Raw genomic sequence first — 18,562 nt, 5'->3', positions numbered from 1 at the left:
CGGGTAGCTCTGCATCCCTTCGACCCAACATTAGCTTTGCCCACCGCCTTTCATCTGTTCTATTTTCCGGCGGACAAACCCATTCCGAAGCGGGGGAAGGGGCCAAGCCCGGGTTGCGAGGCCGAGGAACCGGCGGGGTCGCCAGCAAAGGGCCGCGGTGACAGCAGGTGGCACTGCAGCCCCGCGAACACCGCAGCGTTCAAGAAATGGAGGTGGAATCGTAGAATGGTTTGAGTTGGAAGGGACTTTTAAAGGCCATCCAACCTTCCTGCAATGAGCAGGGGCACCCACAGCTCCATCGGGTGCTCAGAGCCCACCCAGCCTGACCTTGGGAGTCTGCAGGGATGGGATAACCACCACCTCTCTGGGCAACCCTTGCCCCACCACCCTTAGTGTAAAACACTAATTCCTTATATCCATTCTAAATCTCTCCTGTTGTAGTTTGAAACCACTTCCCTTTGCTCTACCACAACTGACCCTGCTAAAGAGTGTCCCCTTCACATACCAATAGGAAGGCAGCCCAGGCAGAACACCCAGCACCACAAACCAGGGCAGTACAGGAAAGGAACCTGACTTACTGTAAATCCTTGAATGTGAACATAGAATTAAACCAAAACAAAACAAAACACCCTTCCATGCACTGCACAGCTTTATGCTGGCCAAAGACCTGCCCACCAGTGCTTCCAGCTGTGCCTGCTGAGCACGCACTGAGGCACATGTCACCACTGCTCTCCATGAGCTCAGCCTTTATCTTTAGCCCGTCTTCCTTGGGGCTCTGTCTGATCCTACTCCTCTGGAGAGGAGACTTTCTGCTAAACGCCACCTTCCTGCTACCAACTCCCATTCTCCCAGCACTGTCCCAGTGCAGGGCCTTTTGGGGTGAATTTGAGAGATGATCATAAAAACTTTAGGAGGGGAGTCAACTCTTTGAAATGGTTGGTAACAGCAGGACAAGGAGAAATGGTTTTAAGTTGAGGGAGGGAAGATTGAGGTTGGATATCAGGAAGAAGTTCTTTGCAGAGTGGTGAGGTGCTGGAACAGCTGCCCAGAGAGGCTGTGATGCCCCGTCCATCCCTGGAGGTGTTCAAGGCCAGGTTGGATGGGGCCCTGGGCAGCCTGGGCTGCTATGAAATGGGGAGGTTGGTGGCCCTGCCTGTGGTGGGGGGTTGGAGATTCGTGATCCTTGAGGTCCCCTCCAACCCTGGCCATTCTGTGATTCTGTGATCATTAAGGTTGGAAATACAAATAAAGCTATCTAGTCCAACCACCAACCCATGGGTTCAAGTTTGGTGAGAAGTGGCAGCCAAAAGGAAAAGGGAGAGACCTAAAGGAGCTGTGCAGAAATTTTAGGGTCAGACCCTCATGGGAAGCCAGGATGGTTGCAGGAGGGAGAAGAAAAGGCTGTTTTCTGCCTTCCTCCCTCCGGTTCGGCCGCTGGAGCACTGCAGGGCTCATTGTGATTCGCCTTCCAGCAGCTGCAGCACAGAGGAGTCAGAAACACGAGCGGTGCTGCTGAGCTGCGCGGCCCCGTGATGTTGTTTCTGGCCGGCAGTTGGCTGAGCTCATGTCTTGTAATTGGTGGGTGGGCTCGGGGAGACCACTGCGGCTGCTGATCTCCCGGGGAAAGGGAGAAAATGAGCAGGATTAAGGAATTTCAGAAAATTACAGGCGTTCTCATTCCGCGTGAGCTTTGCCAGAAACGCTGAGCCCTGGAGAAGGAAGGGCTGCTGAGAGCTGCGTTGGCCGTGGGCAGGGCCAGAGGGCTTTGTCACTCATCACCCCAACAACTCTGTGTGCATGCTGGGTGCTCGGTGTCCGTCTGCACTGGGATGTCTTCGTCCTCAATGAAGCCAAGCTGTTGAGGAGACACCACCACGTCCCCATGGGCCTTTGGAGCCTGGCTGAGCTCATCCCTTTCTTGCCTACAACCCACTGTCACACACTGGGCTGTGTCCTGGCTTAGGGGTTTGGTAGGGGATGGGACCCCTGTGCCCACCAACCTCCCCTGGGGGGCTCTGCGTGCTCACACAGCCCCATGATGCTCGGAGCTCGGCACACCAGGCAGATACAAACGGTTCTCTGCGTGCCACCTCCACAGAAGGAGACTCCCCCTCCAGCATCACTTGACTCTTGCTGGGATTTCCCCCAAACAACCATTTTTTCCAGCTTTTTGTTTCAAGAGGAGCCCAGGTCGATGTGAGGACCAGAGGGAGCTGCCCACCCCTGTGCCCAGACACGTGTCCTGCAGCTGCCTCCTGAACCACCATAGGCACAAACCCACAATGTTACTTCGACCTAATCCTGCTCTTCTACCCCATGGCAATGGCTTATGTGATGGGTCCTTCCAGTGAGCAGCTCTATCTCTACACATCCACATATCTGGGTGTGACACGTTCATGTATTCCATCTCCCGCCCAGTGCAGACATTAATCATGCACTGTTCCACCCAAGCAACTCTCAAAGCACCCAGTGTCACACCGGTGATGACCGCTTCCAACACCCCCCACACAATTCCCACACCCCGGACACCAGCTCTAAAATAAAGAGTTTGCAATGAAAAACAGCCAAGTTTGGGCAGATCCCTAAAAACCAGCCTGCTTTGGGCACCACTTTCCCATGGCAGGTGGCAGCTGTCACCCCACTGGCACATCTCACCCCTGCTCTGGTGGCTGGCATGAGGCCAGCGGCCCGCACCCACAATGACGGCACCGTTTGCTTCTTCTCCCCCAGCAGCTTCTCTGTTCCTCTCTTGTTATTTCAAGAAAATGGCCCTGTGGTTTCTTTGCCACATGAAAGCACCCCAGGGCTCAGGTGGACACTCTGGCTCCAGCTGAGCTGCCAGCAGTCCCTGCGGTTGGGATTTCCAGGGGAGAACAATCGTACCATGCAGATTGGAGGCACAGATACCCAGTTCAGGTGGGGCTGTGTAAGTACAGATTGCCCCTGCGTGCACCAGGATGGCTCCGTGTGCTGCATTCGTTTTCCCCTTTATGGGTTTTGGGTTCTCCTGGTGACCACCTCTGCAGCTCCTGCCCTGCTCGTGGCTTTTATGGCATTATATCACAGTGCAGGGGCCACACTGCACACACTGAGCTCCCCAGATAGTGAGTTACAGCTCCATCCTACCCACACCTTTCAGGTGCTGCTGCTCATTTTGCCTCTTTTCCTCCTGCTTTAAAGCAGCCTGATCAATCAGGAATAGGAAGATCTTCATTCCCTCCATAAATCTCTGATTTGTTCCAGTGTGATGCGACCCCTCCTTCCACTGAACAAATGCTGAAGCTTTGCCCTTCTGTGGGTCCTGCACCCAGCAGTGGGGCTGCATCCCCAGGGCTCAGGAGGAGAGCGCTGATGGTTTGCAGATGGGATTTCATTTTCAATTGTTTCTGATTTCCTTGGTTGTTGATTTTTTTTTTGTTTGTTTGGTTCTAGAAAACAGACTATTTCTTCAGGGAGTGTTAGCCACAGGCCTCGTTGGGCATTGTGTTTTATTCCATTGTTTTTTGTGTTGTGTGATTAGTAATATTGAGTTACATAATGATAAGCCGTGGTGCCTTGTTACAAGGCTGAAGGCACAGTTCCTATCCCAGCTCACAGCCTTCAGCCTGAGCAGGTAGCACTGTACAAAGGCAGAGGATCATGGAAGCATATAATCACAGAATGCGATTACATTGGTTTGGAAGGGACCTTCAAGACCACAGAACCGTGGAATCCCAACATGGTTGGGTTGGAGGGGACCTTGGTTGGCTGTCCCTCCCCTCCCTGCAGCTCAGGCTGCCCAGGGCCCCATCCGTGGCCTCGGCACCTCCAGGGATGGGGCACCCACAGCTCTGGGCAGCAGTGCCAGGGCCTCACCGCCCCCTGAGTAAGGAATTTCCTCCTTAATCTCCCCTCTTTCAGTTTAAAGCCATGAAAAAGCGGCTTGCGCCCAGCTGTTGGAGGCAAAGAGCTCCTGCAGGTAGAGAAAGGAGCCCCTCTGCCCACAGAGACACTTTCAGGAAGCTGAGGACCAGCGAACACAGGAAACTGTAATTGAACTAAATCCATCTCTTTAACCTCATTATTAGGATTGGGATTACATGCTTTGGAGAGCGTTCAGCCCCCATGTAAGGAGCTGGGAGCAAATGCCAGAGGCTGCCCTGGGCTCCCCGGAGGCACCGTACAGACCCAGCACAGCAGCCACAGCTCATCCTTTGTGCACAGCTCCTGACAGAGAAGCACTCAGTGAGGGCTCCCACCTGTTCCCATACAGCACTCCTGCACTGCTCCCTGGCTGCTGCAGGAAAGCGTCAGCAAGGGAAGAGGGCAAAGGTGAAGCGTTATCGCGGTGCACGTGCTAAGTTTTCTTTGCAGCTCTGTGGAGTGTTCAGCACCTCAGTAATAGTCAAACAGCTGCTGAATGGGGCTTTGTCTATGGCTGGGTGAGACTGCCTGCCTCGTGACAGCCGGCACCGCAGAACTGCCTGCAATATGGATGGATGCCCCATCCCAATTCCTCTCCCTGCACCATCCCAGCTCCAGCGCTCACCGGTGAGGTGCTGGCAGCCTGGTGCCTGGGCTGCATGGACACGGAGCACAGAGGTCCCCATCTGCACCATCGCTGCCACACAGCGAATGTCGGTGCTCAGTCCTAAAATTGGTGGATTTAAATGCATTGGCTGAGTGAGCATCTGCCATTCACTGCGTGACCGGGGTGGTAGGACTGAGAGCGGGGCTGTACCTGCCCAGTTTTGGGAACAGGGATGGAGAGCTCATGGCAGGGTAGGGGCAGAGCAGGCATGCTGTTTGCAAACACTGCCACAGGACGATACTCTCTAAACGTGACCCGGGAAATGAAATGAGGAGTGAGGAGGGGGGTTGCTTCCCTGCTTGGCACTGGTTTTTACACACCGAATTTCCTGCCCAGGGAATCTCAGCATAACCCCCAGTGCTCTGCAGGCAGAGGTGGGCTGGGGAGAAGCGGGCTCCCCGTGTGGCTCTGTGGGGCGAAAGGCACTTATGGTAGAGGTGACCTTTCCAAATCCCTGCTTTGGACAGACATTTCCAATAAGGGCTGCAGAAATGCCTGCCAGCCCCAGCCCTCTCAGCCTGCTCTCCATTTTCCTTCCATCCTCTCCAGGCTGAATTTAATCCGAGAAGGTTCCTTTGAGCTTTTGTGTGTTGCTGGGGGAGATGTGGGCGCGCAAGGGATCGCGTTACAACTTTCATTTCCTGAAATGTTTGAGGGAACATCCAGGGTTTTATCCACACATCAGGCAAAGTTGAGGGCTCAGGTTTCAGGTCTTGTCACTCAGCTGTCACCAAACAAATGAGCCTCTCAGAGCTGGAGACGGGGAGAGCTACCTGCTATTCATGACCCCAAAAGCAGGTGATCACTCATGGGAAAAGCAGGTAGAATTAATCATTCTGCTGTTCCCCATTTCCTCCCCTTTTTGGCTGACCTGGACACAGTGTGAAATCTGTCCTGGGAGGTGAAGGGGGGGGGGGGGTGAGAGGGGATTAACCCCTTCCTGCCGATGAAAGCAGAGCAAAGTGAGGTGAGGGCGGGCCCGGGCTGCTCCTCGGGCTGGCTGTGCTGTGACAAGCTTACTGCGAGGTCAAGCGCGCCCGGAGGGAGCCGACCGAAGTGCGCCGGGCTCCGCTCCCACCTGCGCGGCCCCGTCTCTTCTTATGTCCAGCATTTATTTCCAGGGCTTTCCCTTCGGCCTTCCCCACCTACCTGCAAGCTCTCCCCGGTAGAGAATGCAGAACCGGGCCGTACGCAGGGCTCTGCGGACAGAAGGGCGGTGCGCGCGGCGCTGCGCGTCATCTGCGCGCTGTTTGCGCCGTCCCGCTCTGCAGCCGACAGGCCTGGCAGCGGCTCTGTGCGAGGGTGGGGGAGCTGGGAGAGCAGGACCCCCCCAGCTGCCCCCCCGGAAGCGGAGCCTTAAGGCCGCCTGCGCGCAGGAAGCGCCTCTGCGCCGTTTGCTTTGAAAATAGTCCCCGGCTCGCGATGCCCCATAAGAAATGATTTGCGCCGCGCAGGGCTGGAGCCCCGCGCAGTGTTTATCCTTCCACTCCAGCGAGCTTCGCGACGGGGCCCGATCGGTGCCCTGCGACGGGCAATGCGGGTCCACCGGCCGTGCTGCCCTCCCCATCCCGTCCCCTCGGGGCGGCCGTACCCTCCCCGCTTCGCGGAGCCGGCCCGTTCCTGAAGCGAGCGAAGGGCCTCGCGGAACCCGTCGGGACCGGCGCCGCGTGCCCCGACGGGGCGGCCGCCGCCACAGCCGGGGAGGATGAAAAGCGCCCCGGTGCTGTGACCTTGCGGCCGGAGTCGGGCGGGGGAAGCCGGGGGCAGCCGAGGAGCGCGGCGGGACCCGCTCGGGAAGAAAGCGGCCGGGAGAGACCCTCCTGCAGAGGGTGACATTTCTCCACGGCCCGAGACCCCGAGTACAAACACGGAGGAGCCTTAAACAAACACCCGCTCGATGGTGCAAAACGCGGTCGCGGGGGTGTGCGGAAAGCGACACCATCCGCACCGTGCGGCCGGGGGCGGTCCCGGTGTGCAGCCCCCGAACCCCGACCTCGGGTGGTGGCACAGCAAAGGGGCAGCGTTGGAAGGAGAGCGGCTCCCACGTCGTGAGAAGGGGGGGGAGAGGGGGGGACTGGCAAGGGGAGGAGGGTGGGGGGCTGAGGAGCTCCACAGAGAAGAGCGCAGCGTCGGGGTTCTGCCATCAGCGGTGTTTAATTTCGGCTGTTTGAGTACAATAGAAAAGAAACCTGAAAGCACACGCGAGGTCGGTAACACAGACTCGAGGCAGACAGCTGCGGGCTTACTGAGAGGCAGAGCTGGGGGTTGGAGGGGGGGTGGGGGAGGCAGACAGAGAGAGACGCTCGTGCAGAAGGAAAGGGCCGTCCGCATTTATTTTCGCTGTTGTTCTTGTCCTAATGTGAAGCCGAATCGCTGCGTGTCCCGGCAGGGGAGCAGCACCGCCGCGTTAAGACATAGGCACTTGGTAAAACCCTCATACTGCCGCTTCCTAATTATATATATATATATATATATATATATATATATATATATATATTTCTTTTTTAATTTTAAACTACATCGAAATCCTTCCGGTGAAGCTAAATATGAAAAAAAAAAGAAATGTAAACGAAAAGTTCCCCTCCCTCCTCCTGCTGCCACAAAGGGCCCTGTGCTCCCTCTGCCCCTGGGCCGCATCAGTTGGGATTTATGGGGCGCAATGGGGATCCGAGGTTCGGGGTTGGATTTTTTTCCCCCCCCTCTCCCCTTTCATTTCTCTTTCTGTTGTTGTAATTCCCGCTCACTTGAACTCGAAAGGCTGAGGGCTTTCTGCCGCTTTCTGCGTTTGGCTACGTGGAAAAAAATAACAATAATAATAATAATAATAATAATAAAAATAACGACAGTAGGGAAGGGAGTTGGGGGGCGGGGGGGGGACCGGACCTGGAGCTGAGACCGTGGAGAAGAGCCGAAGTCACATTCAGGATCACTGTCCGCTATGTACAACCGAGAGTCCGTGTCTGCGAGTGGAGCCCTTTAGGAGCCCAGGTCCACCAGGCTGGAGGTGAGCGGCCCCAGCAGCGAGTCCTGGAGCTGATGGCCCGGGAGGCTGTGCGTGCCCGGGGGGGCGGGCAGGGAGCTCAGCGGGTACGCGGAGCTCCTGCCGTGAGCGAGGTTCCCCTGCAACAGGAGGACCGAGTTCTGATCCGGGCTCTGCGGCGGTGAAAATTCTTCCTCGGAGCTGGACATGAGGGGTTTGCTCCCGTCCAGAGGGGAGAGCTGGTTGGGTTTGTTGGTGGCCGCGTTGTTGTTCTCCGTGTTCTCCCTGCGAAGGCAGAAGCACAGCGGGCGGTCAGGGCGGGGGCCTCCGGGATGGGGGAAGGAAGGGAAAGAAAAAAAAAAAAAAAAAAAAAAGAAAAAGAAAAGGAAGAAAGCGCCCAGTATGTTCCTAACGGATCGTCCCGCAGCTGCCGGGCTCGGCCCCTATTTAGACAGCTGCTGCACATCGCGCGTCCCGGAGCTGCCGGGAACCGAGGTGAGGAAGGACGAGGGGACTCCGCCGTTCCTTTTCGTCCGTCTTTTTCATTGCAAATCCCAGCGCGGCCCCGCGGGCCCGGGAACGGCGCTCGGTGCTCGGCGGGGCCGGGAAGGATTCTCGCCCCGCGGGGCCGCGGGCGGACGCGGAAGCGAGAGGAGATGCGGGCCGGGCCGCAAGAAACAGCCGCTCCGAGCCCACACCGCGCGGAACCGCCGGAGATCCCCCCGGGGCCGGCAGCTGGGCCGCGGCGCTCGCGGCCCGGAAGGCACCGAACAAAGGCGGGGGCGGCCCGGGAGAGCCGCCGGAGAGGAGGGGATGGAAGGGGGGGGATCGGTGCCCACGGGCAGGTGGGACCGGGTCTGGACCGTCCGGCGGCGGCGGCTCCGGTGCCGCGCGTCCGGCGGAGAGCACAACGCGGAACGGGGCGTCGGGGGGATCGGGACGGCTGTCCGCGCGGGGCCGGGAGAAAAAAAAGGGACGAAAGCGGGAGGGGAAGGCACGTACCTCTCCTTGGCCTCCGCCGCCCGGTCCCGCTGCCGCCGGTTCTTGAACCAGTTGCTGACCTGCGTGGTGGTGAGCCCGGTGGCCTCGGCCAGCTCCCGCTTCTCGCGGGGAGAGGGGTAGGGGTTGTGCGCGTACCACTCCCGCAGCACCCCCCGCGACTTCTCCTTGAAGCAGTAGCTCGTCTCCTCGCCGTCCCAGATGGTGCGGGGCAGGGGGAACTTTCGGCGCACCCGGTATTTGCCCACGGCTCCCAGCGGCCGCCCGCGCAGCTTCTCGGCTTCCACGTAGTGCGCCTTGAGCCAGAGCTGCTGCAGCTTGGGGTGGTTGTGGGGCGAGAACTGGTGGCTCTCCAGGATCTTGTAGAGCTCGCGGAAGTTGCCCCGGTGGAAGGCCACCACCGCTTTGGCCTTGAGGACGCTCTCGTTCTTGTGCAGGTGGTCGCAGGCCGGCAGCGACCAGAGGAAGCGGCCCAGGCGCTCCAGGTTCCCCCCCTGCTGCAGCACCTCGCACACGCAGGCGACCTGCTCCTGCGTGAAGCCGAACGACGGCAGCATCGACATGGCCGGGGCCGGGCGCCGAGGGGCGGCTCGGGGCTGCGTGCGGCACCGGGAGGCGGCGGAGGGGCGGGGAGAGCCCCGGGCCCGGTCCCGTCCCCAGAGCGGGGAGGCGCGGAGGCGGCCGCGGCGGCGGAGCGGGGGATGCTCGGCGGAGCGCCGGGGGGAACTTTGCCCCCGCTCCGCCGCCGCCGCCGCGCTTAAAGCGCCCGAGCCCCCGCGCCGCGCTGATTGGGCGCCCGCGGCTCGGCCCCCGTCGCGGAGGGCCCCGACCCGGCCCGGCCCAGCCCAGCCCAGCCCGGCCCGGCGGGCAGAGCCTCGGCACGGGCGGGCGGGGCCTGGCGGCGCGGCCCCGGCCTCGGCGCGGCTGCGCGGGTGCGGCTGCGGCTGCGGGGGGAGCTCCGGGCACGGCGCGCCCCGCACCCCGCGGGCATCTGCGCGGCTCTCCTGTTTCCATTCCGCTTCGTTTGTTAGCTTTTCATTTTTCTTTATTTTTTCTTTGGTTTTTCCTTTCTTTATTTTTTCTTTATTTTTTCTTTTTCTTTTTCTTTTTCTTTTTCTTTTTCTTTTTCTTTTTCTTTTTCTTTTTCTTTATTCTTTCATTTATTTCCCTTCATATACTTTTTTTTTTTTTTTTTCTTTCCAATTTCTTCATTCTCTAAATTCCCCTCCTCGTCCCGTCTTCCATCACCCTCACTCCAGGCGTGAATGAATAAATACCGCTCGGCCGCACAGCGGATGCCGAGCGCTGAATAGCAGAGCGGAGACGCGGCCCCCCCTCCCCGCACCTCTCCGCCTTCCCCTTCAGCCCGGGGGGGTCCGGGCCGGGACTGCTCAGGTCGGGAGAGAGCGCCCTTGGAGCTGCCCTCGGGGAAGGGGGAAGAGAAAAAACAGCGGCGGCGCTTTCATTCGCCCAAATCCTCATCTGCACACCTCGCTCCAAAGCAATTACTGCAAAAATTAGAAAGCAATTAGGTTCCCCAAGCAGAGATAAGCTGCTGTCGGGAACCTGGGCGGGCTGGGAGATGGGGACAATGCGCTGAGATAAGGGCGTGGATGAGGGTGTCTTTATGGCAGTGTTTATACGCGCTGAGATAAGCGGAGCGCTGCGCTTTGAGCACCCTCCGGCCGGCGTTTGGGCTCACTCCGTGGGTTCTGAGAACAATCGAGGGGCTCTTGAAAACCTGTTTGTCTTCTCCGAGAGCGAGCTGATTTATTCCCTCGTGAGCTCCGCGCGGCCGGGCCGGGGAGGACTCCAAGCCGTGGCCGGCTGTGCTCTCGCTGCCCCATCCCCGTACCCGATACCCGGCCCCGAACCCTCCGGCTGGACCCGGCCGGGTCCCTCCCTCCGCACCCCGGCTGCAGGCCCCGCCGCCGTCCCCCCATGTCTCGGTGGTTGTTTTTCCCACGTCTTGCTCCTCTCGGGGCGGTTAAATAAGGCGCTGCCGCCCGCCTGTCCGCTCCGCACCGCTCGGGCACCGCCGCGTCCCATGACCGCGTGTCTGCTAATTTTCCCTTCCATTTTATTTTAGTGCTTGTGATGTTGCAGATGAAGTCTTAAAGAGCTGCAGTGTCCTCCCAGAAGGAATGTCTGCTTGGAACAGATCCTTATTGACAAGGCAGCTGCGTGGGGACCGGAACGGAGCCTTAAACCCGGCTCTAACACCAACTAATACCCTAAAGTCTGGAGCAAGTGCGCAGAATTACAGCGGTGGGCTCGGAGCCTCCCGCAGGAGCGGTGCCACGGCCGCACCGAGCCCGGGACGCGCTCCCCACCCCTTTCCCTTTATTACGATGCGTTCCTCTTGTTATTTTTCCAAGAACATTTGGGAAGCACAGACCTGAGGGCTCGTCCCTTCAGGGCTGAGGGGTGAAGGAGGCAAAGCGGGGCCGTGGGGAGCCCTTTTTTTTTTTTTTTTTTTTTTTTTTTTTTTTTTTTTTTGTAACGAGAGCGGCTTCTCCCTGCCAGTCCCTTCCTAAGGCCGACCCCGAACGCTGGGGCTCAGACTCGAGCGGGGCCGCACCGCTCCGCGCCCCACAGCGCCCGCGGATCGAACGGGGCTGTGCCCACGGGGCAGCTCCCAGCCCTGTGCGTTACCGCCTGCTTTTCCTACAAAAAAGTTTTCGCTTCAAACCTTGCGAAAGAAGTAAAACGGCACGGATTTCCGAACCTCACGCTCCGTTTAGCCCCATAAATTCAGACGAGAAATGGTTTCGAAGCGCTCGAATAAAAGCAAAAGAACGGAGCTCGAAGCGAACGGCCGAACAGCGACTGGAGCGATTCTGTGCCGTATGGATCGGGCTCAACCTGGCTCCGCTCTTTGCGCAGGAGCGGAAATCTCCGTGGGTTTATTCGATGCGGAGCAGGGATGGGGACAGAGCCGGGGCAGCGCTCGGCCGTTTTTTGCCGATTTCGCCGGAAAAAAAAAAAGAAAAAAAAAGAAAAAAAAAAAAGTACAGAAAACATAGAAAACACGGCCCCCTCTGCCCATCCGAAATAGAAATAAACCTAAAAAATAAACCTAAAGATCTCTATGTATTTTTAAAGTGAGGGTTTCTGGGGAAGAGGAGCAGCAGAAGGCAGCGCTGGGAGCGGTGTCCGATAAGAGCCGCGGGCTCTGGGCTGGAGCCGGGCGGGCGGTAACAGAACGCTGCCGATTTCCGAACCTTTCGGAGGCGAAACCCAAAACCGCCCCATTAGTCAATGAGGTTTGTGTTGGAGAGGGCTCCTTTCCCATCCACTTGCTGTTCTGAAAAATAGATCACATTTCGTTATCTTTAGTGAGAATCTGCAACGTGATACCGGATCCGCGCTGCCTTCCCCGCCGAATGCGCAGGGAGACAGCCCGCTGCCGGCTCGCCCCGAACAATAAGGATTTGTGTCGCCTCTCCCTCCCTCTCCCCCCGTATTATTCTATTTTTTTAACGGGGGGCCTTGGGATGATCGGGGGGGGGGAGGGGGTTACGACCCCCTCTCCCTGCACAGCGCTCCCCCTGTGCCCCTCTGGCCGGGACGCACCCCGGGCCGGGCCACAAAGGGCCCTTTCTCCGTTCACTTCTACGGATTAAAGGGGAGCAGGCGGCCGTGCATCCCCTCCGTCCCCCCGGCTTTCCTCCCGCACCCCGTTTCCCCGCTGCTGATGGACCTCCGGGAGACTCTGAATTTTATTTTTTATTTTGATATGGGGTTTTTTTGTTTTGTTTTTTTTTTTAAGCTCCCAAGAATTTCCTCCGGGGAGGTGAAGCCCTCCGGCTCCTCCCGTTCAGAGGAAAGTGCCGGTGACGGTAATACGGGGTGACACTAAACAAACAGTTAAAGCGGGGCTGCAAAGATGGAGTTAATTATCCCGTGAGCTCCATTTAAACCCAGACCAGGAGGGGCCGGTTTGTTTTGGCGCAAGGAGCCGAGGAGCAGCGCGGCTCCTCCCGTCCCCGCCGCCGTCGATGCGGGCGTACGGGGACCGAGCCCCGCTCCGGCCGTGTTCCCTCGGGCAGCGCCGGGCCGTGGGGGTCCGTGGGGTCTGTTGGGTCCGTTCCTTTTGCTTTCATACGGCTGCAATCACCGAACGGTGCCCGCGCTCCTCAGGTAGGTGCGTGTCCCGGCAGCAGCCCCGCAAAGCGATTTTCCCCGCTTTAAAGCCCCTTTTCCCTCCTCCTCCTCCTATTTTTTTTTTTTCCTTTCTACCTTTCTTTTCTTTTCTTTTTTTCCCTTTCCTTTCCTTTTCTTTTTTTTTCTTTTCTTTTCCTTTATTTTTTTCTTTTCTTTTTCCTTTTCTTTTTTTCTTTTTTTTCTTTTTTTTTTTTGTTTCGAAGTCTGATATTAATAATCCCTCTATGCCCCTCTTTCCGGGTCATTACGGTACTGCTGGTCTCTAATCAATCCTAATGCGATGGCAATTGGAGTCTCTGATGAATGCATCTCAGGTTTCTTGTAATGGCTCTACCACATTTTCCTGGACCTCCTCCTTTAACCTGAGATGCCAGGGGGACGTCTCCGTTCTCAGCTGCTGATTACTTCAAGATGTTCGGCTGCTGCGGGGAGAGCGAGCGGCCGGGCTGCCCCCGATCAGCCTCAGCTCCGCGGGATGAGCGCGTTCCTAAAGCAAAGGACCACGCCGGGGATTGAGCTCGTCGCTCCCACGCGTGTCCGCGTGCGTGGAAAACCCCACCGAAGTTTCCCCCTCCCAGCACTTTGCGGCTGCTGTTCCCCAACGCGACTCCCCCAAAGCTCCCCCCGGCCTCGTGTCCGACAATACCCACGCGTGTCCGACAGTTCCCACTCGTTTTCTTCCCGTTTCTCAGCAGAACGGAATTACCACGACCCGAGGCGATGCCGGTTGCAGCTTTCTGCCCCTTTCTCACGAGCTCTCCCACCCCGAGCGGGGCCGCAGGAGCAGGCGATCCCCGCACGGCGCTCCCCGCTGCCACCCGCGTTCCCGACACGCGTGGGCCTCCGGCTTCCGCGCTCCCAGTAAATGCGTGTGAACGCTCGGTGGGGATCGGAAACGAACGGTCGCGTTTCCACGCACCGAGATGCGACAGAAAGAGGAATTCCCCGCAGAACGGCAGCGAGGGCTCAGCCGCGGCTGCGCTGTCCACGCGTGTCCCCACCTCAGCAGCGCTGCGGGTGAATTGCGGGCAAAAACCGAAACGAAACAGCGAACGGAGAGAGCAGTGCTCAGCCCACGCCGGACGGAGCCACACGAGGGGCTGCCCACGGCGTGTCCCAAAGCCACTCGTGTGCGCGTCCCATCCGTGGCACCGCTGCCCGCACGCGTGGCTGCGCGGAACCGAACCGCCCCACGCGTGTCCCGGCGGGGGGTTGGCAGCCGCTGCTTCTTTAAGGGGTGGTGAGGAATGGGGATGCCCGGCAATGGGAGACTAAGGACAGAGTTGGAGTCGGCCACGAAAGGGTGGCTATGTGGTTGTTTTGCAGGGCCGGGGTTTGGGTTTGTATGTATGTTTGTTTTGTTTTGTTTGTTTCCCGTGCTATGTTACAATGCTTTTTTTTTTCTTCTTTTTGTGCAAAAAGCGCTGAAAATATTTTTCAAAAAGTGAGGAAAAAGTTGTTAAAAAAAAAAAAAGGAAAAAATGGGGAAAAAATTGAATAAAAAGGAAAAAAAAAGTCCATTTTGGATGGGGGCTGCCACTCCTCCCCACGTTGTGGTAGTACTCAGCCCTCTCCCAGAACCCCGCTGGTACTGGGAGGGGGTGGACGACGACACCCGCTCCATTCTCAGTGCTTATCCCTTCCACGGTGCCTCATTTCCCCACTGGCACCTACGTGGCAGCCTCGTACACCCTTCCTTTTGTCCCTGTGAAGGCTCCATCCACGACCCCAGTCTGGGATATGCAAAACGCAGCACCGCGCAGTGCACGGGTACCACATTTCCATGCGGGGCTGTTTGCCTACGCTTTGCATTTGGGCGCTGAGCAAATATTTTCTCGGCAAGGCGATTACGCCCGACGTGGCTCTGGGTGCGATCCGCAGCTCTCGGGAGCGTCCCATCCCATCGCATCCCATCGGTCCCGTCGCATCTCATCGAATCCCAGCCCATCCCGGTGGGTCGGTGGTGGCAGCGTGGGGCGGAGGGGACCTTTCACCTCCCATTAGCGATGCCACCGGGCAGTGCGGGGCCGGGGTCAGCCCGCAGATGGCACGCGGTCTGCTCAGCGCCGCCAGCTCCAGCTTTGAAATTTTAGAGAGGGGAAAGGTCAGCTCATGTCGAGGCGGGTGCTGGCGGCGGGCGGGTGCCCTCCATCTGCCTCTGCTGCACCGGGGGATGCTCAGCCCGCGGATGAGCAGGGAAGCACCGAGATGCTTTCGCCTCTCTTTGCCTTTAAAGGGAATTGCTCTGCCAGCACCGCGTTGTTTTTTTTTTTTCCTTTCTCTTCCCGCTTCTCCCATGAGTGATTATCTTTTCCAGCAGCACAACGCAGCTTGCCGGGGGAATCGGCTCTGAGCGCAGCAGATCAGAGTGGTGGATCAGCGCACCGCCCCGCACCGGGTGTATGATTTCATCGACCTTCAGCAGTGCCTCGCCTCCATGGAGACTGCACTCCTCGCTCCTGAGCCTTGCTGTGTTACTTCAAGGTTTGTGCTCCTGGATCTCAGAGAGGCACATCTGTACAGGTGTGTTTTTCTCATTCCAAAAGAGGAAAAAGGCAAAAGCGTTGTATTTGTGTTTGGGGATATGTTTAGGGATATCGATGGGGCAGTTCTCCCAGGTGGGGATGCTGAGCTTTGCCCACAGCCATCACCGCCCATATTAATAGCACCAAACTGAGCTCCTGGTTACCTGAGTGCCACTCTGTCCATTTAAACAGAGCTCACTGTGAGACGAAGCTGGGTTTAACCATAATTTTCTGCTGCTCTCAGGTTGCTGCAGTCTGAAGGGAACAACACACATTTAATGGGAGCTGAGCCGCACGAGGGGCACAGGAGCTTCCTACCAATGAGAATCACATTAAATAATTAATTCCCACTTGCCTCCGTACATTAGTGCTCTCAGCTACAAAAGCCATTCAGCTCCATGAGGCCCCAGGCTCCGAGCATGTGGTGTAGCAGCAGCCCCAGAGCCAGGGCAGCAGGCAGCCAGGGCATCAGGATCAGTGCAGCTCTGCCCTGTACCTTTGGCATATCCAGCTGCGCAGCTCTGCTTTGCACCACTTGGCACATCCAGATGTGTGTCTCCTTCCTCCCCCACCCTCTGCATGGCTCACATCTGATTGCTCGATGGCATTGCTTCCAAGGGGTGGCTGAGGAAGCCAGAAGTGTATTTATTTTACCCAAAGCCGGGGAGCTGAATGTTTGAGCCTAAAACCTGAGCACACAAAAGCAGCATGTGGGTCCCTTATCAGCAGAGCTCATCAGAACAGCTCAAAAAGGAACGGAACGGATTCCTGTTCCTCCTCTATTTGTCCCCCTTGCCCCGCCTGCTGGTTCCCCAAGCAGCCTAGGGTCAGACTGCGAGCTTTTCAGTGACACAAGTTATTAGTAGAAATTTAATTCCTCCTATTTCATGGTTGGGTTGGATGGGACCTTAAAGCCCACATGATTCCAATCCCTGCCATGGGCTGGTTGGTCCTCACCAGCTCAGGCTATTCAGGGCCCTATTCAGCCTGGCCTTGGGCACCTCCAGGGGTGGGGTGCCTCCAGCTCTCTGGACAGCAGTGCCAGTTATTCCCAGGCACATCTGTGAGCCCACTCTTCCCTTTCTTGAAGAAGTGAGGGCAAAGCTTTTTTACTCAACACAACAGATGGTCCTCGAAGAAGAAGTTTGGCTGAATCATAGAATCAAAGAACATCCCAAGTTGGAAGGGACCTGTAAAGATCATTGAGTCTAACTCAATGCGAATGAAGCTATGAAGCTAGCCTGGAGATCTTGCTGATTTTACAACAGTCCCTTCCCTTCTCCTTCCCTTCCCTTCCCTTCCCTTCCCTTCCCTTCCCTTCCCTTCCCTTCCCTTCCCTTCCCTTCCCTTCCCTTCCCTTCCCTTCCCTTCCCTTCCCTTCCCTTCCCTTCCCTTCCCTTCCCTTCCCTTCCCTTCCCTTCCCTTCCCTTCCCTTCCCTTCCCTTCCCTTCCCTTCCCTTCCCTTCCCTTCCCTTCCCTTCCCTTCCCTTCCCTTCCCTTCCCTTCCCTTCCCTTCCCTTCCCTTCCCTTCCCTTCCCTTCCCTTCCCTTCCCTGTCACTGTGGATGGGCACCAAAAGGCAGCAATGCTGCATGAAGAAGATCCTGGCTCTGCCCATCCCTGTGAAAGCTGAGCACTCCTTCCTATAATCCCTTCAGCTCCGGTGGCACCGCAGTGATTTACAGCTCTAATGCTTTGATCCAGGGCATGTTGCACCGTGGGACACAAGGGACTGGAGAGAGGACTGGAAAGGGAAGAAATCCATTGGTGGCCATGGCCATTTTGGGAGGATATGAGCACAGCCAGGTGGGGCTTGTTAGAGTTGAGGGAAAACCAATCCAATGCAGCAGGTTTGTGAGAGCGTGAGTGAGATCGCGACAGCATAAGGAATATTAATAGGATTTGCACAGATTAGTAAGCTAATCTGTGCATTTCAGATTGGATTCCTCATTATGGAGAAGAAAATTAATCCACATACCATGCAGAATTGCCAGGCAGTGCAGTGCGAGCGTGATCTGAGTGCTGGGGAGATGGCTGTGTAGCTCTGTTGGTGACTGAGCATTGCACTGTGCCCTCCTGCAGCCAGGCCAGCACTGAGAATGGCTTGGGTTGGAAGGAACCTCAAAGACCATCTATTTCCAACCCCCCAAGTCAATGACATTTACCTTCAGGGAGCCTGGGAGAATGAATGCTTTGGAGTGCTTGTGGAGCAGGGTTTGAGGCATTCCCTAGCACAAAGCATGTGCTGGGTGTTTCATTTCCCACCACTGCTGGGGTTGGTCTCATCTCCCTTATCAGCAGTAACTCCACTGAGCACCATTTGTCACCACCAGAAGCCATTTGCTCATGGTAAACTGATTTAAGGACAGGCACAGGCTGCTATACGGATCCTGCCTGCTTTCTCCGGGGCTGTGACTAAGAATATGCTTGAACTGCTTAAAAATAGAGTGAGCCTTAGAGGTACTGGTTTGAAGAAATACATTTGCATTTTGTTTTGTATTTATTAAATGTAATATACCAATATTTATATGTATTATGGTTTGGGGACCTTCAGTATTTCCTTTTTTTCTTTTCTTTCGTTTTTTTTTTTTTTTTCTTCTTTCTTGTACTTGTCTTTTTCAACTAGGAACTCAATTTTCAGACTAGTAGGAAGCTGTGGCCATAAAACCTCCTTCCTACTTCCTCTCTCTCACCAGTTATTAAATATTGCAGAGTTCATAAATTGTGAAAGTTGGCAAATCAGAACAGTGCTTCATTTTGAGACAGGGCTGGGGCTGTGAGACCCATTCTGTGCTACCTGGGACACATCCCTGCCGATGGAGATGCTGGGATGTGCTCAGCTGCCCAAACTGTGGATAGGGAACAGCTGGATGTAAAGATGGAGTCATGGGATTGTGGAATCATCCCATGGAATCATAAAGTTGGAAAAGACCATAACGTTCACTGAGTCCAACCCCAGCCCAGCCCCACCATGCCCACTGCCCTCAGTGCCACATCTCCATGGTTCTGGAACACCTCCAGGGATGGTGACTCCACCACTCCCTGGGCAGCTGTGCCACTGCATCACTGCTCCTTCTGAGAAGAAAAGTTTCCTATTCCTAGAAACAAGGGCCACCCAGGTTCCTGCCTGGCGGCTGCAAGATGCCCATGCCCTGCTGTTGTGATGCCCATGTGCAGCTGTTGTCATGATAGCTGAAAATGGGCTGCTGCCAGCAGTATGCTCCCACATGGAGTCACAGAATGGTTTGGCTTGGAAGGGACCTTGAAGATCATCAAGTCCCAACTCCCTGTTATAGGCAGGGACACCTCTGTCTGGACCAGG

The 18,562-nt window shown here is 56.7% G+C and overlaps 1 protein-coding gene across 1 annotated transcript; it reads right to left on the bottom strand.

Annotated features, from left to right (window-relative positions):
- Positions 1-7,546: 7,546 nt before the first annotated feature.
- Positions 7,547-9,112, bottom strand: LOC306948061 (homeobox protein six1; the record flags this gene model as incomplete). Its single annotated transcript, XM_079537533.1, has 2 exons — positions 7,547-7,835; positions 8,553-9,112. 2 exons carry the CDS (start codon positions 9,110-9,112, stop codon positions 7,547-7,549), a joined length of 849 nt encoding a protein of 282 aa, XP_079393659.1.
- Positions 9,113-18,562: the final 9,450 nt, after the last annotated feature.

This window comes from Tetrao urogallus (assembly GCF_951394365.1).
Source record: "Tetrao urogallus genome assembly, chromosome: 6".
NCBI lineage: Eukaryota > Metazoa > Chordata > Aves > Galliformes > Phasianidae > Tetrao > Tetrao urogallus.
The sequence above is the reverse complement of the archived record's forward strand: the minus strand, read 5'-3'. Positions and strand labels throughout refer to the sequence as shown.